We start from the raw sequence: 27,065 nt of genomic DNA on the forward strand, positions 1-27,065 counted from the left end.
TGGGGGGGTTTTCATTCTGTAAGCAGTACCTTCGAGATTTTAAAAGCGCAGATGGTGCATTTCTCAGGGTTAGGGAAAGTGTGTGTGCAAGGGAGCGAAGGATTACAGGACCAGCAAAAAGATGACCGTGCTCTGAGCCGGAAGTCAGGAGGTGCTTTCACTTCCCAGCTCCTCTGAGGGGTCAGAGGAGGGAGGGGAGCAGGGTGGGGAGGGGCCCACAGAGCAGGACGGGGGGGCTCACGTCCTCATGGAAGGACTGTGCGGCGAGGGGGGGGATGGGCCCGTCAGCACACCCCTGGAGCCCTCTGTCCGTACGGGGCCACGCCGCCGAAATCCCCCGTCTCCCTCAGGACATGCCTGGCTTCCAAGTGCTTTTCTCAGAGCCGTTCTGAGTTGGGGGCTTGAGTGACAGAGTTGTGTGTGGCTTCTCGTGGTCCCAGAGGCAGATGCTCTCCATGTGGCCGTCCTACTGCTGAGGGCCTCCAGATTCAGGGTCAGGACCTGAAGGAGCCTCTCCAGTCCCTGACTCTAGCACTCCGAGATCACCCTTGTTTGCTGCCCGTCCCGATGCCGGCAAACTGGAAACAAACCCAGTTTTCATAAATTGTGAAGAGAATCTGTTGCTTGAGGCTAGTGCTCGTTTGATGTCGCCTCTTGGGACACGCAGGCCCATGTGGGGGGTGTGGGCAGCATCCTCGGCTGGCCCTGCAGGGCCTTCTGTTACCAGACTTGTGAGGGCCGTGGGCAGGCCTGTCTCCCTGGCTGCAGACCGGCCAGCAGGGCAGGGCACTCTGCCTTCCGTTTATTTTGACCTGAGTTAGCGAGGCAAGCCTCGCCCATGGAAGCCAGTCTGGAAGGCAGAAGAGTGTTTCCAGGCTCCGTGCATCTCTCTGAGATGGGTTGGGGGGAGCCAGGGCGGCCCTTGTGGGAACGATGTGCTGGTTTCTGTTCATCACATGTCCTTTGTGACTCTGGGGGTCGCCCCTGTGCTCCCGGCCATGTTTTGGGAGCTGGGGGAACAGTTCGCCGGCGGCCTCCATGGAGCGTATTTGAGCTGCGCACCGTGCACTCGGGTTCGTGAACTTAGCTGAGACCGCCTCTTCTCTCTTGCAGAGGACTACCCCAACGGCACGTGGCTGGGCGATGAGAACAACCCCGAGATGCGGGTGCGCTGTGCCATCATCCCGTCCGACATGCTGCACATCAGTACCAACTGCCGCACCGCCGAGAAAATGGCACTGACGCTGCTGGACTACCTCTTCCATCGGGAGGTACAGGCCGTGTCCAACCTTTCGGGCCAGGGCAAGCACGGCAAGAAGCAGCTCGACCCCCTCACCATCTACGGCATCCGGTGTAAGTGTGGCCCTCCCTTTCCCGCCCCTCCCTTGGTGCCCGGTCATAGGTTGGGGTCCTACAAGGTGGCGATTCGGGGCTGAGTCTGGACCTGCGCTCGGGGCTGGAGCATCTCCCTTAGTAAGTGCCGCTGCTCCTGCTGTGGGAAAGACACGGGGGGCGCGGCCCTTTCAGACCCTGGCTTCACCGGTCCTCAGGCCTCTCTGGAGGCCAGGGAGGAGCAGAGCCAGAGCTGACCTCTGCCCTCCGCTGACTGCGGCCTTTCCTGGGCTTCCCTGTGGCACGAGCAGGGTGCCGCTGCCGCCCACCTCTTCCCTTTCAGATAGGGCTGCGTCATTATGGGCCGACCTCCCTGACCGGGGCCAGCAGGTCTCATGGGACATGGGTCCTGATGTCCCCACAGCCTTTGTGGCTTTCCTCCTCTTTGAAGAGTGCCCTACAGTCAAATCAGTCATCCCTGTACCCTGTTGGTGACATTTCAGGGGTGCAGGTGGCCCAGGACCTTCGCACTAGCACCGTGTGCCTCTCACCCCTGGGCTTGTCCACTCCACAGAGCCAGCCTGCCTCCAGGAGTGAAATGAAGCAGACAGACTCTTCACACAAGGGCTGGGTAGCATTGTGTGAGACCCAGGGCCTGGAGACCCCCTGTGGTTGAATATCAAGTTTAAGTCTGATCTAGCAAAAGGGGGAAAGTGAGTTACTCCGAGGTCACCGTCTCAGAGCAGAGAAGGGCGCTGTCCTGTCGGGAGAGAGCCTTGTTTGTCACAGGAAACTCTCTGACATGGGTCTGTGAGCCTTCCGTCAGGAACAGAGAGACAGAGCGAGGCTGGCTTTTCCTGTAATTATTGTAAACTAGCAGGAATATTTTTTTTATGTGGCCACTTATACTGAGGTTTGATTAAAACTGCGGGTTTCCTACTGACTGCAGAGTTCTCTGGCAGCTGCTGAGGCACGAACCCAGCGCCCTGCTCATGCTAAAGTCGCTCATCGTCCTGGTGTCCCCATTTCGTGGCCCCGGGCGTTCTGCTGCTCCCGTCTGGTCCGCCGGGGGTGTCTATCCCAGATCCTGAGGGTCCTCTCGGGTGCTCTTCTGAGGGACTGTTCACGTGAGCCGCTGACAGGAGCCCCTTGGGTGGGGACAGCGGTTCAGGGATGAACGTTGTGTTGCGGGGAGGCCACGGCAGTAGACGTGTCTGACTCTGTGGGCCACCGGGTCTCTTGTGATTGCTCAGCTCTGGAAGCAGCCAGAGACAAAACAGACAGACAGGCCTGGCTGTGTTCCAACAGAACGTGATTTTTTAAACGCAGGCAGTGGGGTGCCGCCATCTGCCAGCCCTGCTCTGGAGCGTGAGGCCGGCTGGGACGCGCCGCTCTGGCCTGTGGAGGAGGCATGTGGTGTGCATGCAGCCTGAGAGCACGCGGTTGTGTGTTGACAGGACGCCCCATGCGGGAGGTGTGTGGAGATGAGTGAGGGTCTCCGCGTACGGTCAGGTGTTGGTGAATGGCCACGGCCCTGACAGCGTGGGCGTGATGGGCTCTGGGGGGCGGGCGGCTCTTCCCGTGGAGAGTTGGGGGCTCCTAGAACCGGAAGCTGGAGGGTGGTTGCCTCTCATTTGGAGACGTAGCTCAGAGCATCAGTCCAAGGAGTAGGGGCTCTCTGCGCACAGGCTTGGAGAAGGTTCTGGAGAGGGGGTGGGGAAGCCAGGCAGGGAGGTGCTCTGAGCAGAAGCACACGGTGATGGGGCCGACATGCTGGAGCCCAGGGAGTCCGTGTGGTGTGGGGGAACATGCTGCATTGAGCAGACAGCCCAGTCCTGTTTCTGTGTGTGGACAGGTCGGCCCACCTGCGAGCCCTCCTCCATCAAGGAAGCATGAGGTGAGCATCTCTCCTAGTGGCTCAGCAAGGGAGCATCGGTTTCCCCAGGCTCTGCAGGTTTCAGGGCTTCCCCCCCTCCCCCCCCACCGCCCCAGAGCAGTTGGGGTTGCCGGCTGTGCTCACTAGCCATGGCACCCTATGCACCCGTGCCAGCTGGGCCGAAACCCCTGGCAGGTAACGCCCTGTAGGTGCTGCAGTTCCCCTAGGAGGCCTCTGGCCGTGCACTCCTGTGGGATGGAAGTGCACCCATGTCTGCCCCCATGGGGACTGGTCCCCCCAAGATGCGTGCGTAGTGCCGGCTTTGAAACTGAGCTCTGGGGAGGGAAGGTCTTGGGCAGGCCGGCCTTCAGGGAGACTGAAAAAGGATGGGCGGTGTCTGAGCGGGGCTGTATTGGGAAACTAAAGTGGGGGTACAGCCCAGGTCTGCACAGTGGAAGCAGTGGGGCGCAGATAGAGTCCAGGGATTCTGGACACATGGGCAAGGCCTGGCTGAACAGAAACTCAGGAGGTCCCCATTATCACTGTGCGCTGTGGAAGACCGTCCACTTTCTGTGTAGCAGATGACCCATTTACTCACATACACGGCGGAGCTACGAGCTGAAGGGCTGTATTTGCGTTGCAGCCAAGTGCCGGGGCCCTGTGAGTGTGTTGGTGGGAGACCAGGCCGCCCACGTATTCTCGTGGGGGCCCGGGGAGGGCACAAGCGTTCTGGATGGCGGGCTGTCTGGGGGCTGGTGGAGAGCTGCTCTGGACAACTGCTTTGTGTGAGCAGCCAAACTTGGCCCTGTTTCTTTCCCACGCAGGGGAGGGCCTGTGGGTCCTTGAAGTGGCGGGGCTCCTGACCCAGAGTGCGCACATTTGCTCTCTCAGGCGCGGTTTGCAAAGAACGAAGATGTATCTTTTAGAAAGGAGATCACTGGAATTGAGATGGACTGTCCACAGGGGGCGCTCCCCGGGAAGTGGGGCCTGCCCTCCCCGAGATTCCATCCCTCCAGTCAGGCCGCGGTTCAGAGGGCAGGCGAGGAGTCGCGGCTCGCAGCCAGTGCCCTGGAACAGGCCGTCTAATGGTGCCTCTGAGCTTGCGGCCTACCTGTCCCTTTGCTGTGTGCGCCCTGTGTCCGCAGCCTCCCGGCAAGAGGAGCAAAAGACGGCTGCGTCGGGGCCCACCGTACTGGTGAGGGTTGTGCCTGTGGGTGGCGCTCGGCGGCTTTACCGTGGACAGGCTGCTGTGTCCTCGACAGCAGGGGCCGTCAGGATGTGACATTCAGAGTAGGTGGCATCCGGTGTCTCCATTTGGAAGCAGGGAGCGGCTGTCGGTGGCCCGGGCAGGAGAGCGGAGCCCCCGGTCCGGTCACACACACCCTTGCCTGCAGCTTCCCCGAAGCCCTGAGTAGCCGGGTCATGGGCTCCGGGGCTTGGTCCCAGGGTGAGGAAGCACAGGCAGGAGCAGGTTTGAGTCACAACTCAGGAGTGCAAACCATGGGACTCTGGGCCAGTCCCCTTGCCCCTCACTCCTACGCTGAGAGCGGCCTCCCAGGGCTGCTGGGTAGCACCTGGGGCCTGTGCCACCTGCACCCAGTGGGCCCCTGCTGATGTCGTCTCCCCCACTCCTGTCCCAGTCTTACTGGGGATAAAATTAGCATTTTGAAACGTACCATAGGCTGTGTTTCTAAGAACTGCCTTTTTCATGAGGAAGGAGGGTTTTCTGAGAGGGAGAAATGGGGTGTAAGCTATTCCCTGAGGAGCGTGTTTGCTTTTCCGGGTGTGCGCTTCTTTCCGGCTCCCAAGGAATGATAGCTTCCCCCAGATTTGGGTAACTTGACCATATAGTTTGTGTGCTTGCTGCGTAGGTAGCACGTTACTGTAACTTTATAAATGGGGAACATTTTCCGGAGGGATGTCACCCAAGAATGCAAGCAGTTGATTTTCTCCCCTCGAGTTGAGAATATGGCCTTTGTTCTTGGGTTCATGGTCGCGGGTCCCAGCAGCCTGTGCTTAGAGCTGGACAGGCTGTTAACCGATAGCAGCTGCTAGGAAGGGGATGAAAGCACGTTTGGTCGGACAGCCCCAGCCCTCGGAAGGCATCGGGGAAGCCTGCAGACGTGGAGGAGAAATCCCTGTGAGGCCCCCGAGCCCTTGGCCCAGACTCGAGTCCTGCTCTCACAGAGGGCTGCAGTCAGCCCGTTGTGTCCCATCAGCCTCCCCGGGAGAAGGCGGTGTTCCCTGAGGGCGCAGCGGTGACACAGAGGCCGGTCGGCTCTTACCCGTGAGCTCAGGCCCGCGTCCTGGTGCCGCTGTGGGTTGTGGGGTGCAGGAACGTCCCGGGGCGGCTGCAACCAAGCACGGCACCCTGGGGGGCTTACTGCAGCAGGAGCTCACTTTGTCCGCCCCGGAGGCTGGAAGTCTGAAACCACGGTGTGGGCAGGGCCATGCTCCCTCCGAAGGGCCAGGGGTGAATCTTCGCCCCTCCCAGCTTCTGCTGGTGCCTGGGAGTCTGTGCCAGCGCAGCTCCCGTCACTGCCTGTGATGGCACTCGCCCGTCCCCTCCCTGTGGGGATGTTTCTCTTCTGTCCTTATAAGGACACCAGTCATGTTGGATTGAGAGCCCACTGTGCTCCTTGTATGACCTCATCTTAATCACATCTGCAAAGACCCTGTCTCCAGGGCAGGTCACATTCTGAGGTCCTGGGAAGGACATGCATTTTGGGGGACACTTCCCAGTGCCTGGGGCCTGGGTCCTTTGGGACTTGGTAATCAAATGTAGTAGTGTCTTACACACCTTCTCTGGGGGTACCCAGCACATGGGTTTGGGAACGCCGAGGTGCCAGGGTCGGTGCGGGGCTGGGAGGCAGGCTGGTCGGCACAGCTGAGAAACCGTTGGAGCCCTTGCTCACAGGTCACCCGGACACAGGGCCGCGGGGAGGCCCTCAGGCTCTTCTCCCGTCGTGCTTCTCCGCTGTCGGGGATCTTCTCCTGCTTGGGGGGGGGGGTCCCCTGGCTCTGAGGCCAGGACACCAGACACACACATGGAGACGCTCCGGCTGGTCCCCCTCACTCGGGAGCTGAAGATTTCTGCTGTTTTTCTGGGTCAGTCACTATCAAGACTCAATTTAGGAAATAAATTTCTGGCACTCAGTTTTCTGCTTTTCTTTGTCCTTGAACTTGAGATTATGTTAACAGTGATAGTGTTTTTCATTCCTCTGTGTATGATAAGCCCCATGCCACCCACCAAGGACGTGAGATTACCAGCTCTGTTCCTTTTTCCCCCCAGTGAGTCTCAGCCCCTCTGCAGGGCTCACTGTTGCAGAGCCAGGAGTCTGGTCTTACGGTTCGAACCACTAGTGGCAGGATGGGCGTTCCGGGAAGTGGGAAGGCGGTGAACGGTGATGGAGCTTCGGATCTTTGGGGAGTGGCCAGACAGCTTGCCCGGGACGCAGTGGGAGCACGCTCGGAGGGGCAGTCTTCTGGGGGGCGGCTGAGGGGCTTGCCTGCTGAGCACTGTCCTCCAAGATGGTGAAGGAACAAGTGGCTCGCCTTGCAGATGACCCGAACCCCACGGCTGCCTGAGGACCCCGTGTGCTGGGGCAGCGCCCTGGGAGCGGCCTTCTGGTTGCTGTGTGTCTTGCCTGGGGCCACCGTGGCGGCAGCTTAGTGGAGAGAGGTCAGGAGAGCAGAGGCTCCGGGTCTCCTGCGCGTGCCCGGGCCGGTGGGTGCCGCGCAGGGCAGAGCGGGGAGGGAGGTGCCCTGGGGTCTGTGTGGCCACTAATCTTCTGCTTGGTTGGGTGCCGGGAGGCCTGGATTTCAGGATTGTTTCTCACTCCTAACTGATAATCGGATAGGAACTGAAGTTCAGGGATTGGCATTCTTATTTCATGAGGTTTTCTTGGAAGCATCAGCTAACGTAAGAAGATGCTTCACCAGTGTGAAAAAACCTTTAAATTCAAAGGAAGTTTTCTATCCCTCATTATTAAGGTTTCTCCTCCACTGCTCATTAAGCTGAGGTTGCTCAGTGCTGTCAGAAAAGACGAGTTTTTGGGAAAGTCAGAGAAAGCAACAGTTTCAGGGGCCTGTAGGATCTCAGGCCCCCAGGCCGCCTCCTTACAAGCTCAGGAGGGCAGAGCTGAAGCCTGGGCGGCCTTCCTCCCGCACCCCCAAGCCCGCTGGGCTCCTTCCATGAGGGTAGGCGGACGGTGGCTGTGCCGCGGACTCTTCAGGTGTCCTGGCGGCTGGCAGGCGGCATTGCTGTTGGAAGGAGTATGTAACGTGAGGTTTTGGGAGGATTAGAAATGGATAACGTATAACTGTAGGAATGTTTTTTCTTCAAAGGGTGTCAGCCACATTTGAACTGGCCAATTGATTTTTACGGAGTTGAATGTAAAGATTAACGTTTTTGCTTATTTCTTAGATTTATACACCTGTGTGTGTTGTAGGTACTCATTTCTGTTCCTAACAGGTTTTTAAAATTTCACACCATGTCATTAATTCCTGGGGGCCTTGGGAAGGTTTCTCCCTGAGTGTGACAGTGTGAGGGCAGGGGGGACGGGGGAGAATACTCCTCCTTGCTGGAGCGTGTCCCTGGAGGGCCTTCAGAGGCCCGCGGTTGCCTTTTTGCCTCGTCTTGGAGAGCACCACTGCGTGACTGCAGCCGGGAGCTGGGCTCCTGTCACCAGAGTTGGTAACTGGCCCAGAACATTCAGAGTCAGCCCCTGCACTCAAGGCCACACGTGACACGTGGCAACCACTCAGTAAATATTGATTACTGATCTGTGGTTATTTTAGAGATGACCTGAAAATCAGAAAGCAAAGAATTGGCCACTTCATATGTGTATTTCCTTTTCTGCACGAGGATTACAAAGTGCTGCTGAAATGACCTTGGATTATTTTTCTTTCTGATTCTATAAATCCTGCTCCTCAGCCCAGTTCCTTTTGATCTGGGTTACAGAAACTTTGGTCGTTATATTTAGAGTCAGATTGGTCTTAAGCACATGCAGAGCCAAGAAGTGTCTTTCCAAGAGAAAAGCAACTTGACACTTCTATAGAATTTAGGAAAACAGGCACTCCATCTGGTGATTATCTCTGCATGGGGGTCTCGGTGTGAGGAGGTTTTAGGGATCAGGCGTCAATTAAACTCCCAGCGGACGGTGTAAATGCGGCCCTTCTAGCAGTCAAAACAGGATGTTGTTCACCTCCATTTCTTTATTATTAAAGTTCTGGACTCCACCCATTTATTTTCCCGTTGGTTAGGGAAGTTTCACGAGCCGGCTCGAGAAGAGGTCCCCACGTTGACGAGTGTTTCTTGCCATGCCAGTGCTCGTGGCTGTGACTTTCTGTTGACTTGGCCCAGAGAAGAGGTGAAGTGTCTAGTGAGGGTGTCCATCTACCAGCCACTCTTCGGTGACCTCCCTGATCCCCAATTTCCTCGTTGATGGGGGGGCGGGTCTCTGGATGCTGAACGGCATGTCCTGAGAGGGCTCTGTCGTGAAAGTGGTGAACACACGTGGGCGTCAGTAAGGTGCTCCACGGCAAGGCCGTGTGCATCTCTGGCCAGCCGCGGAGCAGAGGAGATGCCCTCCCACGGGGTGTGCAGGGCTCTCGGGAATGAAAAATTATGTGCCTTTTGGGAGTTTTCCTCCTGACTGAGTCACAGAAGCTAGCCTCAGACTCGGGCGGTGATGGCAGAATATCTTCACATGAATTGTGACCAGCATTTAGTCCTCTGGTGCTGGGGCATCTGCCGTGTGCCCGGGTGTTGGGGCTCTTGGCACACCAAACACAGTAAATATGTCGGTTCTCTGAGATGCTGGAGAGGTGGCTGGTGGTGCGGGGTGGGGGGGGGGACTCGGGGTCCGACAGGCTGGTTAAGGGCAGGGTCGCTGAGGTCGTGTCTGAGCAAAGACTTGGGAGAGTGGGGGACAGCTGCAGGCACACAGGCCCAGGAGGAGGCAAGCTGGGGCTTAGAAACGGGGCTCCGATAGAGTCGTGGGCCCCAGTTCTGTTCTCCGCATTCAGGACGTAACGTGCCCCGTGTGCAGTTCGAGCGGACAGAGTTGAGTGTGGGTGTCCTGGAGGCTTGTGGGGGCCCAGCACCCTGCTTGTCGCCGTGTGGACCAGTCGGCTGCATAACAGTTAAACAAGTGGAAAGAGTTTAGAAGATCGCAGGTGTGTCTGTAGGGGAGGCTCTTAGGCCCGTCACGTTTCTGTGTTCATGTGGCTCCCACACAGCCAGGATGCGAGGGGAGGCCTGCGTCTCATGGTCCTTTAATTCGGGTGTGCTTTCAGGTCACCTCTTCTACAAGTTTGGAATCACGGAGTCTGACTGGTATCGAATCAAACAGAGCATTGACTCCAAGTGTCGGACAGCCTGGCGGCGGAAACAGCGAGGCCAGAGCCTGGCCGTCAAGAGCTTCTCGAGAAGGACACCATCGTCATCTTCGTACGGCGCTTCAGGTATGCTTTGTCCCGCGGCCCAGAGCTCCCAGCGGGGGCCTCGGGGGGGGTGTTGTCCAGAGTGAGCCAGCCGGTGAGAGCGCCGTGACTAGGAGCCCCGTTCTGTGCGCCCCCTGTGCGGTGAGTTACTCGGGACCGCCGCTGGGGGCCCTCCTCTGCCCCCCTGGGAGTGTTCTAGATGGAGGGCTTGGAGAGCGGGGCCTCTGTGTCGTCCTGAGGCTGCTTGCATTCCAAAGCAGGAGGAGGGGTTCAGTCAGGACGGTGGCGGCTGCGGCGGTGAGCAGCTGTGCTGTGTCCTCGAGCCGAGTTCGTTGAGCCGAGTGCTGGGGTTTGTGTGGGGACGGCAGGCGGATGGGGGGCCCGTGCGGACTTGCGGTGCTTGTTACTACTGTTGCGGGTGTAGCGCCTTAGTTACGCTTACCCGCAAGAGAATGGGGACCTTCTAGACTCGCCTTTGAAGCATTGTTGGAGGACTGGTTTTTCCCGAGGAAAATGTTCGCTAGGAATGACAGTGTGATTTTAGTATTGCTTTCCACCCAGCACATCTGAAAATATCTTAACAAAAACGTTAAAAACAAAGTCTCCACAGTGGCGCCCTTGGCGACAGCTGCTAGAACCTGAGGCCCTGACTGCGGCTGGGGTCCAGGTCCCAGGGCTGCCCGGAACACCTGTTCTGAAGCACGGTGATGACTGGGTCGCTGGAAATCCTTGTAGGGTTTTGTCTTTGTGAGGCGACCTCAGGAAGCGGCTTTCCTCCGGTCATTTTGGGAGTAATTTGCCAGTAGTTCCTGAAGATGGGAGGTGGCCACACACGTGCCCCAAAGCCATGCTTCTGTGAGCTGCTGCCCTGAAGAATCTCCTAGTGAGGAATCTAGGCCTTTCTGTTAGGATGAGCCGTTCTGTCTCGGGAACTTAGGGAGGCAGCCGCTGGGGGACGCGCAGAAGCGGCCACTGCTTGAAGAAGTAGGCTGCCTCTGCAGGTCCTGAGAGGGCGGGCGTTGGCACCATGGGCTCATGGAGGTGGCTTCAGGCAGGACGGGCTTTATCATCCTCACCCTGGGGTCCAGGTGGCCGAGCACAGAGCTGGACCCACAGTTGGCCCTCCCTGCGTGTCCTGAATGCATGAGGGGGAATGGCAGAATGGAGCTTTCTCCGTGGACACAGCACGTGTCCGTCTCTGGAGCTGCTCACGAGGCCTCGTGGCCCTGGGGAATTGTGTTTAGTTCCGATTCTGATTTAGTACGTCCAGACCTGCAAGTCCGTGTTTCCAAGTAGCAAGTGATGCCCTCAAGCTGGACCACACTGGGCTGTAGGAGCGGTCGCGTCTGGTCGGTGGTTGGGTTGTGGGGCCGGCCAACCCTGACCCTGCTTCCCACTCCGATTGGAGACCCAGGTGGTCTTTACCACCCACTCAGGTTTGAGTTCTGTTGTGTGGTTGGTGATTTTATGACGTTTTATGCTTACTTATTAGGAATTGTTCATTTCTCTTCCAGGGTTATTAGTGTTTCTTTCAACTGAAGGACAGTATTTCTGTTTAATGAGAGTTGAGTTTCTTTAGTTGTTTCTTTACACATATGTCAGTATTTCTTCTAAGATGCTCTGGGTTTGAGTAACTCTCTGGTGCAGTTGGCCTCTTGGGGATGGTGAGTAGCCTCCATGTGAGCGCCTGTTCAGTGCCCATGTGTCCTGGGCAGGCTTGGCACGTGGGGACGTGAGCCCAGGGTCCCAGGACGTGCTGTTTGGAATAGACCGTGTCTGCTGACGCACAACAGGACGCGGCGGCACATCTCGTGGGCCCGCCCGAGTCCCGGCTCCTTCCTCAGGAGCACGCCACAACTGTGCCCAGGTGGCAGGGCTGTCCTTGTCCCACAGAACCTCGCCGCCTCCGCCGAGGTCTCTGCGCCCCAGTGTGTGTCTAGGGAGGCCTGAGACTGCATTTCTGCGCTGCTACCCCCAGTCTCACCCCTGCTCCCCAGTCTCAACAAGGGCCGCTTCCTGCGCGGTCCGCTCTCGGCGACAGGCTTCCTGCTGAGCGCTGGAATCGAACTTCTGAGACAAACACAAAACGTATTTTCTTCTTTTATCAAACTTTTAAAAAAATACATGGCTTTTTTTTTTAATGATTTATTTACTTATTTGAGTGTGAGAGCAGGGGTGAGGGGGAGAGGAGATGGAGAGAGAGAAACTTAAGCACACTCCATGCTGAGTGCAGAGCCTGGTGTGCAGCTTGGTCCCTTGACCCTGAAATCAGGACCCTGAGGTCACGACCTGAGCCAAAACCAAGAGTTGGACACTTAAGTGACTGCGCCACCCCAGGTGCCCCTAAAAAGTCCACGGCTTTGTAAATTTCTGTTGCTGTCATTGTTTCTGATTTTCTTGTGCTGCATACTTGACTAAAATCAGATAAAGCAAAGGAGGTGGTTAGCTAGGGGGCCTCTGGTTCCTGTCCTTGCCCTGTACGCGTACTCCCAGCCTCCCAAGGCAAATCTGAGATGGTGACAGAAACAATCCGGTACAACTCCTGGGTTCCCGGCTTAATTTGGAATGGGTAGTGATTCCAGCTGGGTCTACCTTGTTTACTTTTGAATTAGCAAACAAACAAACAAACAAAACTTGCAAATACGTGCTATTAAGGAAATTCTGAGCCCAGGCTCCTCTGTTTAAAGGTGAATTAGTGCTGTCACTGTGAGCAAAGACCGGATGTTCACAAAATCAGTTTATTAAAACATGGGTATTACGCTCCGCTCTGGCCACAGCGTGTGAACTTTTGCACGTGCTTGGGTGAAAGATGGCTGCATGTCCTCGGTGATGCTGCGCACGCCCTGCAGTCCTCATCAGTGAGTTGAGGGCCTCACGCAGGTGTCTGTGCCCAGTCATTTGGACTTCAGAGAACCAGCCCCTCTGTGTGTGCAGCCACCCCTCCTCTGGATGCGGAGACGAGGGGGGCCCTCAGAGCGGCCCACCTTTCTGATGCGCGCTCTGGCAGCGGGCGCTGTGGTCTGGAACCTTTGCCAGTCTCAGCACTGTTGGCTCCCAAGCGTTCTTGATCATAAACCAGGAACCAGCATGGTGTTTCGCACCGGACTTTGATATCAGCACATATTACGAGACATGGATTTAAACTGGTCTTTACACTGAGTGGCTATAGGGAGCTACTGATTCATTGGTAGATTCAGTAATTTGAATCTCATACCCACATGTCCTGTCTTCTGCAGTTTCTTTAGAACCTTGGGGACTGCGATTCTTCTTGTATTTTTGAACCATTTGAGAATGGCAAGATCAGTTGATTTTTATTAGCACTAGAGCAGAAATGATTTGGGAATCTATTTGGTTATGTAATTGTTACTGACTAGCAAAGTGGACTTTAAATGTTTTGGTTGCTTACCCTCTTTAAGAGATTAGAAAATTTGTATTCTTCCATGCATATTTTTAAGTTGACATTTTAAAATGTTGACAGCTAAGATTTTTCATTCAACTTTGAAATCATTGAAAAAGTTGTAACTTCTGACATAATGCAAGTGTTAACATTTTCACATACCATGTTACTTTTTCAGACCTATTCAGTGGAATGTATATTTCATGTCAATTTAATGCCCACCATTAAGCTGTTAAAAAATACACAAAACGCTTTTGTTGGGTAAGCGGCCGTTTTACATCTTTCTTTCTTCTCCTTCCATCCACTTCTCACTGCATCTTATCTACTGTGATGTGTGTTTACATTTTCTTACTACCATTCCACTGTAATTGCAGAAAATTGTACACACAAGATCAGAATGTTTTTTGGAGGCCTTAATGTTTTACGTGTTTAAGAAAATTCTATTAAGATATCCTTAGAACTGAAATTAATACACGACACGTCAACACGGTGTCTATTTTGAATTAAACAAAGGAGGTAAAGTTTTATTGGAAATGTATCTTTAAAGAAGTGGATGGGGATTTTCTTTCTCCCTAGTGAGTTTAATTGTCCATGAACAAATATTACTTACTACTGGTGTAAAGCAGACTATTATCAGCTTTATTCCTATTTTCATTTTTGCTGATAAGTCCAGAGCCACTTTATTTAACAAATGGATGAGAATGCTTTGTATCTGAATAGTCAGTCCTTCAGGTCTTTCTGTCCACAGGTCAGAAATCTCCATTCCCTAGCACTTAGAACTAATGATGCATACAGAATGCGTGGCTCCTCCGTCCGGACTTGTCAACTAGAGTCTAGGAAGGAGCGGTTTCCTTCCCTCTCTGGGGATGTGGGGCTGGGGAGGGAGGGAACCCAGAGGCAGGCACGTGGCTAGTCTGGTCTGTCTCCAGCTGGTTGCTAAGGCCTTCTGTGCTTCCCCGCAGAGACCGTGATGAGCACACCACCCCCCGCCAGTGAGATGCCACAGCCCCCGCCACAGGCCCTGCACTACGCCCTGGCCAACGCCCAGCAGGTCCAGATCCACCAGATCGGAGAGGACGGACAGGTCCAAGTAGTATGTACCCTTCTCGTTAGTCTGCCTCCGTGAAGGCGGGGGAACGGCCGGGGGGCAGGGGCTGGGGCAGGGGCATGGCCAGTGGGGAGGGTCCCGCCCAGCGTCCCCTGCATTTCCCGGTCATGCTGTGGTTGCTTGGGGTCAGTGTGCCATTTTCAAGTGGAAGTAGTCGGGTGCCAGCTTGCATTTCACAAACGCGGGCAGTTCCCACAGGGCTGTGCCCGTGTCAGCAGCCCCTCGTGGCTCCCCTGTCCGTGCTGCCCTGGGGGCCACTGTCTGTCCGGAGGGTCAGGCCATTCCGCTGTCCCTGCTTCTGCCCGTCCTCCTTCCTCCTGGGAGGCACTGTAGGTGCCCCGCAGATAATTTCTCAGTCCAGAAGCATGGGCACCCTCCCACCGAGGGAAGAAAAAGTAGTTTCCTTCTGGGGTCGGTCAGTAGAGAGCGAGCAGCCTTGGATAATGTGTAGCACCTCCTTTGGGTGATGCAGTGTGCACTAAGCTCATTTAGGCTGTTAGCTCAGCAGTCCGCCTTGCATGGCCTGGCCCAGGTGGAAATTCCTCCAGACCCTTCCTGCGCCCTCCGGCCGAGGAGAGCGGGAGAGCAGGAGTGCCGCCAGGGAGCTGCACGTGTTCAGCATGGCCCTGGGCTCCTGTGGATATTCTCGTCCCACCCAGCCGCATTCTCCTGCCAGTCTTGGGGCCCCGGTCTGACGTTGCACTTGGTGTGCTGCCTGGGAAAGGGCCAGGTTCCAGAAAATTGCTGATGAGGGCTTTTTTTTTTTTTTTTTTAAAGATTTTATTTACTTAATTGACAGAGAGAGAGACAGCGAGAGAGGGAACACAAGCAGGGGGAGTGGGAGAGGGAGAAGCAGGCTTCCTGCTGAACAGGGAGCCCGATGTGGGACTCGATCCCAGGACCCTGGGATCATGACCTGAGCCGAAGGCAGTCGCTTAACCAACTGAGCCACCCAGGCGCCCCTGATGAGTGCTTTTTGAGGGCTTTTCTTATCTTCTAGAGGGGGGAAAGCTCTTATGAATGGTGAGTTCTCTGTGTAACTGACAGTCACAAAGGCGGTTACTCTTGTCTTAGTGGTAAGAAAGGCTTTGAAGGAATTCTGGGGCAGGTCACTGTGACACAGTCTGCGCAGAGTAAAACAAAAGTCGCAGCAAGTTTTGCCCGGTGTTGAGCCATGTTCACATTTATAGGACTGGTCTGCCTGCCTCCACAGCCCCAGGTGCATTTTAGCGGGGTTCTTGATTGGTGTTGAGCCACCTATGTAATCGTTTTGTGTTTCTCTGATTTAAAACACTTTGCCTGACTCACATTCAGTATAGACACCCACGTGCAGCCCCTCCCACCAATCACGCACTGCTGCGTGGCCTTCCAGCACCCCCAGACCGCGAGGAGAATGCCTGCTGCTTCCTGGAGGTTTCTGGTCCCTCCAAGTTGATAGAATGGTGAAAAAAAAAGTTCTCCCAATTCTCTGGGAAATTTTTGTTTCCCACATTATAAAATTTGCCTGTTTAATAACATTTGAAGATTTAAAGGATTTTTTCCTAGGCCCCATTGCCTCTTTAGGAACTGTTGCAAAGTGTTCTGTATGTGTTACAAACCAAAAGTTTGATTTCAAGAGGCTATTTAATAAGCTTACAGCATCCACATGTTCTCTTGTATTATTTAGGATTTAGTTGTCTGGAATTGTCAGCGGGTAATCAAGAACAATTTCAGAAAGCGTTTCTTGTTTCCTGTGGCTTTGATTTTCTTCTGATGCTTCTTGGTGTCTTCTCTTGCTGCGGATCCCACAGGGCCACCTCCATATTGCGCAGGTGCCGCAGGGGGAGCAGGTGCAGATCACTCAGGACAGCGAGGTGAGTCACTCTGTGTCCCTGGGCTCCCTGCACTCTGCTCGTGGTCAGACGTGGTGGATGGCTGGGAGTCCCCATGTAACACGGGTGTCCAGCCGTGACCACCCGACTCCTGTTTCCTCAGGAGGTCACTGTGTTGGGGGGAGGGACCGTGGGAGAGGCTGCGGGACGTGCTGTTAGGATGGAGGTGCCTTCACCTGGCGGCCACAGGCTGTGCACGTCCAGCCCTCGTGAGCAGGCCGCGTCCAAAGGGAAGAGGTGCAGAGGTTCTGAGGGGCCGGTGAGGATATGCTGCTGAATGAGCGCCGGCCGGTCCTGTGAGGGGAGCGACTCACACATGAGAACAGCTCGCGGGCGGGCAGGCGGAGGAAGCTTGTGGGGCGGCAGCAGCACTGGGTGAGGAAGGAGGGCTGGCAGTGGGGTTGGAGGAGGTCGTGGGCACGTGTTCCCTTGAGGGGTGCGGAGGCTCCCTCTTAGGGGTGCAGAGAAGGGCGAGGCCCAGCCAGTGGCCCCCGACGTCCATCAGGATCCTTCACTGCGCAGGGCACATAATTTGCCGGTAACCTCCTGAAGGAAATTCAGTATAGATTTGCTTTCGCGAAAAAATCACTTGAATATTTCTTGGATTTCTTGACTTTGCCTCGTTTTTCAGATTTCATAAGCGTGTGTCCCTCTTGTCTATGTAATCCAGCATGTTTCCATTAGGAATTGAATGCAATGAATTAGAAGAAATTGCTGATGCCATTAATGATTCCTTTGTAATACGTTACAGTATGGGATTGGTCTTCTTAACACAGTGAAACTCTACCTTGTTCATTTAAAAATTAAATATTTTGTCAAAACGAAGGTGTCTGCAAAGACAGTTTTAGCAGAGCCTACTAGACTCTAAAACAGTTGTTTTTTCCTAAACAAATGAAAATGCATTTCCAGCTGGCGAGACCCCGATGGGCCTGTGATCTGGTTGATTGTATTGTGTCCTCTGTGCTTCATGGTTGGGATGCTGCACACTGAGTGTGTAAGGTGTCCCCGTCAGGGCGCGGGGTGATGAGCACACGCGACCTCTGTGGGTGACTTTTGGTTTTTCTCATCAGTCTAAAGTTGTTTAAAAATTAAAGTTGGGGGGAAAATGACATTTTCATTTGGGATCAGGGTTGGGGGGGTGGGTACAATGTTTTCTTCGGTTTGTTTTTATAAGAAAAGATACTATCTGTAAACTCACGTTTTATTTTGTTTGGGGTGTTTTATTGCTACAAGGGCTTGCATTTTTGTAGAACTGATACGAATGGCTTTGCTGGTTATTCGCAGATGGCACGGGCTGCTCCGGCCTCTGTCTCATTGTGTCTGGAAGTTGTTCTGGTCCCTGACCTCTCCTTTTTTCACCCATTCTGCAGGGCAATCTGCAGATCCACCACGTGGGCCAGGACGGGCAGGTAAGTGCTCGCGTGCTCTCACTTAATGCTTGCTTGCTGTGTGATCAGCAGTCCTCGCGTTGCCCCGGGGAGGGGCAGGGAGCAGGAGGGTGGTGCGGCCTCAGCCTCGGGGACATGCCAGTGTCGCCCCTGCTGGCCACCGAGGTCCTGGAGGATGTGGACAGGTGCGCGGTGGGGCTCTGGGCTACGTTTGTTTCTTTGTGGGGTGTTACGTTGCTTTTTGCCTTGTAGATGAAACTCCACTATCTCTTTAGCATTGTTGTCTGTGAATTTACATGAGTGCTGTGGATGACGTCATGTTTGTGCAGTAGCTACGTATTAGGAGAAGGTGGGTTTTTTTTTTTGTGGAGGTTACTGCAAAATGCCAGTCACCAGCCTTTTTAAAAACGTCTGACAAAAAGCTTAGCTGAAACAGTCACTGAACACACTTGGTGTGAATTGTCTTTTCAAGGCTGGGTGCTCCAGCTGCGAGGGGTTCTAGGGAGCGGTCTGCTTCCTAAGAGCCAGTGAAATTGCTGGTGACTTTGAGGATTGACGTTTCCAGGCCCTTTCGAAGAGTTTATGTCAAAGAGATGTTTATAATCTTTGAAAAAATTAAATTATGAGAGTCTGGAGACTCCTCCTTTCTTATACAACATGACCTCTTGCCACAAACATACAGCTCATTTACTGTCAAGACAATAATACTTGTTATTCTGGAGGCCAACCGTCTCCCCGCTTTGAAACGGCGTGTGCGTCCCTGTCGCCATTGGTGGGGGGCCTGGTGTCTGCCGTGTGTGGGGCATGGAGACTGTGTGTCCCTGGACTCAGAAACGAGAGGACAGTGGCACTCCGTGGGTTTTATCTGGAGCCCTCCGAACGCCATGGGAGAAGTGCAGCAGACCTCAGATTTAAATCACTTGTTTAGATTGGAGTTTCTCCGTTTTCAGTTTCATCTTGAAACATACGCATGAGGTTTTAATCAGAGCCCTGAAGCACCAAAGAGCCAAAGCCACGCCGAGTTAACCAGCAGTCCTCAGTCGTGTCTTCCGGGCTCTGTCTTGGAGAGAAGGTCGTGGGTCCAGGCCCGTGGAGGTCGGTTCTCAGCAGGTCTTTGTTGCGTGTTTCTCTTGGTCGGGCACGAGCTGTCCCATCTAGGGTAGGAGAAGGCGGGTCATCATCTGTAGTTGATCTCTGGTTTTGACCACTTAGTGGTTTGTGTTTATCCTCGTTAAAATGTCGCTGAACTTTCTAATTCATGAGAAAAGAAAGTATGTTATGTTGGATATTCTTGTTTCTGTCTCTATTCCTGACAGAATTCCACTTGGGATTTTTGAAAGGTAAAACAACCAGGTGTTTATGTTTTGTTCGTACTGTGTGTGACTAGAGACAGCGTGCCCCAAATCAGCCACAGAAGCAGAGAGCCCAGCACCTGTGGCCAAGACGGCAGGCACAGCTTTCAACCCTGGAGGGGCTCCTGGAGTGTCAGTCAGAGAATGATGCGAACCGGAGCGTTTTGCGCACACTTAGCAGGTGCTGCGTCCCTCACGTTGGCTGCAGGCCAGGGCCTGTGCTGCGCGAGCCCTTGCGCTCGGCCCGATGCTCGGTGCAGCCGGCGCCCGTGTCTGCCGTGGCCTCCGTCCCGATTGCCGTCTCTGCTGCGGTTTCTTCATCATCCGCTTTGTTAGCCTGTAAGCTCTCGTGCTGCCTCCCTAGCTCTGCCCGACGCTTACTGTCTGTCCTGTGTGTGGGACCGAGAGCTCGACGACAGGCAGGGCGATGCTGATGGCGGCTGGAGGGATTTCCGTATCTGCCACCTTTTGCTTTCCTAAAGGAAGCCCGCTTTCTGACTTAAATAAACTGTACGTGTTTACGGAAAGCTGCCTTTTTCTGGTCAAACTGTTTAGCTAATCCTTTCTTGTTTTCCCTGTGTGGAAATTCCTTGTTGTTCTATCACTTGGCTGACTCTTGTTCCTATTAAGTTACCCTGCTTGTGACAGCTTCATTTTTTAAGGTAATCGAAAATTTGCAAAACAGAATGATGTTTTTTGCAAGACACAGAACACGCCGCTCGACGCGATGTCACCGGTGGGCTGCATGAGAAGCGCAGCTGTGCTGGAGGCAGGGGTGCTGTGGTTCCTTCCCCTGCCCTCACATATCCCCCCGCCCCCGGCTCCCTCGGTTCACCCCAGCCTCGCACACCCGCAGGAGGACGGTGCTAGGCACTGTGGCCTCACTCACACGGGGCCCCACAGTCTTACAGCCGCTCTCCAGCTTCTGCGCGGTGGGTCCTGGTGTCAGTATGGTGTTTGATTTCCTGAAGACAACCCCACGAGGCTTGTTCTGGTTTTAGGGAGCAAAGGTACTGAATGGGGAGGACACTAGCCTCCTGAGTTTCAGAAGCCCATGAAGAAACTCATGTGCTGCTCTTCTTTTGGGGTTTACAGACCCACTGATTAGCGTCATACTAAACCCTTCCCTGACAGGCTTAACCGTCGCTGAGAATGATGATGCAGCAGCACTCCAGACCCATGCGGAACAGCCAGTCACGCAGGGCCGGTGACCACACACAGCCCCCTGACCCTGGGACCCGCCACGGCCCTTCCCGCTTCTCCTGGCTCTGGTCCTGTGTGTCGCGGGTTTTCTCATGTTCTGCTGTTCTCGCTCGTGGGGATGACTTTCTCCATCAGCGCCTGGTGTCTGTGAAAGCACCGCGTCTTCATGGCGGGGCGGGAGAGGGGCAGGAACCGCGTGCTTGTTCACCGCTGCTGCGTACTTGGTTTTCTGGAGAGGGAGAGCCACTGTCTTGACATGCTGTTGAGTTCCGTCCCACCATGGACGCGCTTCTGCACTGTGGCTCCCCCACGTGCTTCCCCTCCCTGGGCCGTGGCCTCTGCCGGTGGCCGGTGTATTGTGGGGGCACGTGAGCATGGGCCTGGTGCGGAAGACATGCAGCAGTGTCCATTGCTCCCCCGGTGTGGGAAGGAAGGATCAGGAGTGGGAGCCAGCGGACAGCTCGGCAGAGAGCCTGGGGTTTAGTTGGAAGCCTCCTTTCAAGGGATGGTCCTGGTGGCACATTCACACATTTCCTCTTCTCTTCCTTCTGTTTCTGGCCACATGCATCTTCTTGCAGTGACCCCCTTCCTCGTCCTTCCTGATCTGTTTTGGGGGGAAGCTAGATGTAGTCAGATTTGTTAGGGTTGAAGTTCAAATGCAGTCATTAATTGTGGTCCTGGGCTCCGGGTGAGGGCACCCCCTGGGAGTGAGATGCATGGGCCTGCGTGTCTGCGGCCCTGTTCCCGATGGTTCTTGTTCAGAGTCACTTTACTAGGCCCGGTCATGCCGTGCTGATTTCTTTGTCTGCAGTCTGAGCGCAGGTACTAGGGACACAGGTGATTTCTTCTACTGCCTCGTGCTGTGTGTTCTTTCTTACCCAGTGAGTATTTCAGGATTGATTGTTTACTGTCGTGTGAATGCAGAGCTAACAAGCACATAAAGAACATGGGAACTCGGAATGTGTAGTGGTGTTATTGCCTACATGGTGACTTAAGGAATCTGTTTGGGCAGATGGGCTTTGTATAGTAAATTAGATTAGGAACAGAGAAATCTGGAGTTCTCAGGAGAAGACTGAAGCTAATCCTGCGTGGTAGTGATGCACAGAACACAAGTTGGATGCGTAGACACATTGTGTATTAAAGGTGCTAGGCCTGTGAAGTGATTGTTTAAGGGAGTTCAGCTTTCTGAGTTAGTGGTTGGTATAATAGGATTTTTTTCTTCTTTTTTTTTTTTTTAAGAGCGAGAGCGCAGGGGGCAGGGGTGAGAGGAGAGAAAGAATCTCAAGCAGGCTCCACAGCCAGTACAGAGCCTGATATGGGGCTCGATCTCAGGACCCTGAGATCATGACCTAAGCCGAAATCAAGAGTCAGATGCTTCACTGACGGAGCCTGCCATGTGCCCCAGTATAATAGAATTTTTAATTCAGTATGGATTTCGGAAGATTCTGAAAAATGAAAACAAAAAGTTCTCAAATGTTAAGAGCCATAGGGATTGCAAATTGCAGTGAGGTGGGTTAAATGATTTTGAGATGGATTTTAAATGAGAAATGATGAGGTCATGGGAACTTTTACATGCAGTAATATGGCACTTATGCAGGTCAGGGGGCTACCTTGGGGAGGGTGGGCAGACTGGGGAGCCACCGCGGGGAGCCCCCTAGCTGCAGTCGCTCTGCTTACCAACTGGGCTTCAGCTCCAAGTCATGCTTGCTTCTCCGGTTGTCCTCACTCACTGTGGCTGGTGGACGGTGGGCCACCCTGGCCCCTGGACGGGCCCCCACTAAAGGTCTGGTTACGCTGCCTAGCAGATGCCAGGCTGCCCTTCAGATGATGGGTTTGTGCTGTGTGGCTGGACTGCCTCAGGGTCCAGTGTGTGAAAATAGGTGTGCGTTAGGACTCTCACACCCTCTCTCGCTCAGGTGCGTGCACACACACATGGTCGGAGCAGGTTCACAAAAGGATAGTTAACCTCACTGCTGGCTAGTTTTCTAATGCTTTTTACTCTGTTCTGTTTTTCTTCTTCTTCTTTTTTAATCTCTTTTGGGTACTAGTTGTGACACATTAAATCGATTTCATGGCCCACAGTTTGAAAAGTAGTAGAATAGGTGACCAGTGGTGTCTCTTTCTCTTCTTAGGAGCCTGTAGCTCTAAGATGTTATATTAGGTAGTTTTAGAGCATTTACAACTACGTGGAGTTTACACTGTGAACATTAATACATTTTTCCTTTCATATTTTGGTAAATCAAAAGATAATCAGATAAATCAGTAGCATAGAACGCTTCTTTAAGAAAACGTCACAGTCAAGCTTAAGAAGGTGATTATGAACACCTTAATACAAAACTCTTTCTCAGCATGCTTCTGAAGGCATATAACACAGATCAGGGAAATGGGGTCCTTGTGTTACTTGAGCATTAGAATGAATGTTCCCCGAGAACTCCAGAGTCAGGCTCTGCGGTAATAACCTTGTCGACCCCGTTTCTGGTATGTCGCATCGTCTTGCTGCTCACGTGGCAGGTGCCGTGGCCTAAAGGCCACTTGGTGCTCCCAGGGAGGGGAGGAACTTGGCGTTGTCTACCAGGTTTCTGGACCGCTGAGTTCGTGTGTGCCTGTACGTCCCGCCGTGGGACGTGTGGTTTGCGGCGAGGAAGATGAGATGCTCCTGCGGGGGAAGCAAGGGAGGGTCCGGGAGAGGAGCAGTCCTGTCCCGGAGGGGGCCAGGTGCAGCCGGTCTTTGCTGGAAGGCTCTGCTGCGAGCAGCTGTGGGGACAGGCCAGCCTCTGCCAGCCACGGGGGGCCTTTCTCACTGGGCTCCCGCAGCTGCTTTTGGATGTAATGTGCCTGAATCTCCCACGAGCTCTCTGTCAGAGAAAACTAGTGGTTGTAGGGCACCCCTTACCCCCAAGTCAGCCGTGTGCCGCTAGGCAACCCAGCTCAGGATGGGGAGGGGAGAGCAGAGGGGAGGCTGAGCTGGAGGTGCAGCACCCCATGGGCTCACCCCGCTGGTCTCCCGGGTGTGCCGCTGTGTGCTGCCTCCTAAGAGACTGATTTTGGCAGGGGGGGGAGGAGGGCCTGGCTTTGGAGTGGAGCCCTGCTGGGTGGGGGGGGCACCAGGAGAGTTGCAGCCCGGGCCCAAGCCTCAGGGCTGCCGCTCTGTCAGCGGGTTGTGTTGGGGGAAGTGACTGCCCTTCTTTGGCCTCATTGCCAGGGTGGGAATGGCAGGAGCGCCTGCTTCAGGAGAGCCGTGTCCTCACCAGGAGCAGTCGGCCCAGGGCTCAGCACCAGTGTCTGCGTGGCCTGTGACGGGTGCTTGTTGTCCCCACTCCTGGTGAGAGTGGGCACGTTTGCCAGACCCGACCCTGACCACCCAGGCATGGTATCGGAGTGGTGGGTCGGGGCTGAAGAAGGAAGCGCGGACCCTCCATACCTAGGACGCGGTGTGTCTTCTGTGTCCCGTGCTCCCTGCCTGCAGTCCCGGGAGGATCTTCCCGTGGGGTCTGGCAGAGGACAGCCTTCAGTTTTACCGTGTGTGCCTGTGCATGTGCGAGACTCACAGGCATCATTTGGAAAGCTTTATACTTAAAGCATTAATTAATTAGGATAGATTCCATTTCTCGTTAAAATTAACACCACGAATGAACCTTTTAAAGAAGGGAGGTCATCTGAGCCTAATCAATGTAGAGTAACTTAACTTAGAAATTTAGCTTTTAAAAATGACTTAAGGTGTTTTGTTAGAGAAGTGCTGGACACACACACGTTTTGGTCGTCTCGGGGAGCTGTTAACACAGCGGGGGCTGGAGGGCCCGAGGCGTTGCGTGCATGTTCCTGGGCATCCCAGCTCGGGCACAGACGCCAGTCACTGAGGCCGCGGCGTGAAGTCCGGCTGGGGCTGAACTCCGCGCTTGCTCAGCCTTGCCCCTTCATACACGGGAGAGGCTCGTAAAGTTGTGTAGACGTTTTAACCTTGACCAGACATTTTCAACAAAACACGTTTGATGAATAATACAGGATTAGAATTTGGCCCAGTTGTGTGCATTAATTAGGAATGATGCAGTTGAAAGCGCTTTGGGAGTAACTCTTAAATCCCGGTGGACTGTGCCTTGTGTTTCTGTAACGCAATGTCTGTTCTTTGACTGAAACTTCTCCTGGTACAGCCCCTACGTTCTGGCCTCTGCCGTCCCAGAGCAGCTTGCATTTCACCGTCCAGCAGCGTCCTTCCCTTTGGGGCTGTGTCAGCTGACGGTTCTGCGCCCCGTGAGCCCCTTGAGGCTGGCTGTTGCGTGGGGCAGAGGGACGATGTGCGGGCTCTGGCTTCGGGAGAGAAGATGCTGTTCTGATAGCAGCGCCCTCCCCCTGAGCAGGTGTGTGGGCGGCAGAGGGACCCAGGTTTCCTGACTTGGCGGCGGGCGTCCCGAGGTGCTCTGTGGATGTGGGCTTCACACCCTTCTTTGGGAAGACAGGGTCATGGGAACAAGAGGTTCTGCTTCTTTTAAGATTTGAATGTGAGCCTCAAAAGGGGGGCCGGCCACACACAGCCCCCACAAAGTACACTAGGTCAGCCTTGGACTCCGGGGACCCTAGCCTCCTTGGGGCAACTCACCTGCAGTTTGCCGGAAGTGCTTTCTCAGGTAGGACGGGCAGACACAGGCTGCGTTCCTCTCAGGGAGGGTGGAGCTGCTCTGTCCCACGCAGCCCTCCTGCCACTCACCTGTGGGCCGGGTAGACCTGGCTCTGTGCATCATGGAGTCTGGTAAAGGGAAGCCCGGGGCACCCCTCTGCTCCCTGAACCCTTGTTAGAGCCCAGAGATAAGCACCCTGTGGTGTGAGTCAGAGTCCAGCCCTCGTGAGACGCCCGAGCACGTGCGTGTGGCTCTCTGGGCCGATACCCCAAGTGGGGACAGTGACGGTGCATTCCAGCCCCTCCCAGGCTCCCAGCTTCCCGGAGTGCCCTCAGGTCAGTGTTATGTCCACAGAGGACTTCTGCTTTGTTCAGAGCCATTCGGGCCCCGGTGCCCTGATGATGATGAAGTGCTTTGTGGACTGACCGCTGCTGTGTGGTGCTTTCACGGTCATCCACTCACGTGTTGGGTTGAGTCATGCCTGCTCTTTATGTGGCTGTGACTCTGTACTGTAGTGACATGATTTTAAGGCTACTATCTAGATTTGGCCCCAGTCAGTAGGGTCCCCAGGTGCTGGCAGAAGCAAACACTGGACTCAAGGGGGTGACCCTTAAGGACGGCGGGGAGAGCTGTGGGCGAGCTCAGACGTAATGATGGCTCCAGCCTCTCAGAAATCACATGCAATGCCAGTTGACTGAATTTGTTTACAATCTGACTGGTGAATTTTGAATAAAAACTTTGCCAAGTCTTTGTAGGGACTATGTGGACACTCAAGGGTTTAGATAGCAAGAGGCACGGTACGGTACGTGCTTTGGTTCTGATTAATTTTATGTGATTGAAGGCTTGCCAGCTCACAATAATTTTTCACATTTATCTAATCAGTTGCAAGAACAACTACATAATTAGCCTCAATTTAAGAGATGGTGATGCAGTCGTAGAATTAAACGTGAAGGTACAGACTTTACGCAGAGAGGTTCAGTGTGAGTAGTGGGGGAAAGAAGTGGCCAGAGAGGAAGGATGTTTATTCTGAACATATTCTGTCGAATTGGCTTCTACAAAACAAGGTGTGATGTGGAAGTGTAAGGTATTAGATTTGCATCCTTGTGACATGTGGGGCCGACGGTGGTGTGAAGCCCACAGCGTGCCCTGCTCTGCAGCAGGGGCTCCTGGGGTCCGCAAGGAGACGGGCCTGGCTTTGGCATCACCGTGGAAGCAAGGGTGCTCTGAGGTCATGCGCTCGAGGCACAGAGCTCCCAGCCACGAGACTTCGCATCAAGACCAGACGTCTCCTGTAACTCATTACGTGGCTAAAACGAAAATGCTTTATTTGTTTCCTCTTCCTTCTCTAAAGATAGTTGTTTTCTGGGGGGTTTAGATTGCATAAGGCCTAGGAACTGTGTTGTTTTAATTAGAGCATTCTGTAATGCTGCTCAGCCCAAGAGCTCTGTGTAGGAGAGAACGGGGTCTTTGCAGCAACACGGTTCAGTCCCGTTAACAAGAATGCAAATCTTGTCTAGTGGGCTTGTGCAGATATTTAAGGCATGAGCAACAGGGATAAAGGCAGTTAAATATAGACATTTAGTATACCTACTGCTCTTGAGACATCCACTCCTTGAGGATTGCTTGAGCATTTGAGTGACCAGTGGAACTGGTCATGTAAGTGGGAGTGATGGTTGGACAAGAAGGGACTGGTTCCCTAAAAATTGCAGACATTGATTGGCGTTGGCAGTCCAGGAGAGTCTGGTCCTCATTCTGCCTGGATTAGAGCCAGTCACTAGGGAGTCGTGATGCAGTTGTATGAAAGTACAAATAAGCAGAAATCCACAGGTTTGGGTAAGAGCACGTGTGTGTCTGTTGTATTTTGAACTATTTGACGCTAAGTTGCAGGCGCCGAAAACCTTACAGTAGAGCTGTAGGCAGGGGGACACTTCTTTGTGCGAGGAGTTGAAGCGTCACTCTTGCTTTAGTTACCTCTTGCTTTGCCACACGCCACTCCAAAACTTGGGGCTGATGACCACCACTGGTCATTATCTCTCATGACTCTGTGGTTTTATTGGATACAGCGGGTGGGGGTTCGGCACTAAGTGGCTTCACTGGGGTCATCTGGAGTCCGAGCAGGCTGCCCTTGGGGGGCTGCTCCTGGGCTGGAGCTGGACCGGCCCGTGGCCGGGGGCTCTGCGAGGCTGTCCACCCAGGCCCTTTGGTCCTCCTCTGCACAGGGTGCCCTTGTGGCCCCGGGCCTCACAGCACGGTGGCAGGGCTCCAGGAGGAGATGTAAGCGGCGTTTGAGAACCAAGGCTATAGGCCTGCCAACTCCTGTGATGACCTTGCTTTCTCTGGTGGGTGGTGTGGAATGTCTGTGCCGCAGTCCGGAGCTGGGAAGGAGGAGGTGTGGAAGTTTTCTGCACGGAGGGTCACAGCATCCTGTGGCATCCACTCTACGCCCAGGGTGGCTTGACTGTGAGCTCCTTCAAGGCA

The 27,065-nt window shown here is 54.2% G+C and overlaps 1 protein-coding gene across 7 annotated transcripts in view; it reads left to right on the plus strand.

Annotated features, from left to right (window-relative positions):
* BANP (BTG3 associated nuclear protein) overlaps positions 1–27,065 on the plus strand; it is a 128,705-nt gene that overhangs the window by 63,984 nt on the left and 37,656 nt on the right. For 5 of the 7 annotated variants that reach the window (XM_025860352.2, XM_025860349.2, XM_025860353.2 and 2 more), the window contains 5 exons: positions 1,114–1,353; positions 9,509–9,676; positions 14,015–14,145; positions 15,942–16,013; positions 17,402–17,440. In XM_025860352.2, the coding sequence (XP_025716137.2) occupies positions 1,114–1,353; positions 9,509–9,676; positions 14,015–14,145; positions 15,942–16,013; positions 17,402–17,440 (650 nt within the window). The remainder of the gene's footprint in view (positions 1–1,113; positions 1,354–9,508; positions 9,677–14,014; positions 14,146–15,941; positions 16,014–17,401; positions 17,441–27,065) is intronic. The other 2 variants (XM_025860351.2, XM_025860354.2) reach the window with 1 other exon arrangement.

Source organism: Callorhinus ursinus, unplaced genomic scaffold (assembly GCF_003265705.2).
Source record: "Callorhinus ursinus isolate GAN/ISIS: 27379988/994484 unplaced genomic scaffold, GSC_fseal_2.0 scaffold46, whole genome shotgun sequence".
Lineage (NCBI taxonomy): Eukaryota > Metazoa > Chordata > Mammalia > Carnivora > Otariidae > Callorhinus > Callorhinus ursinus.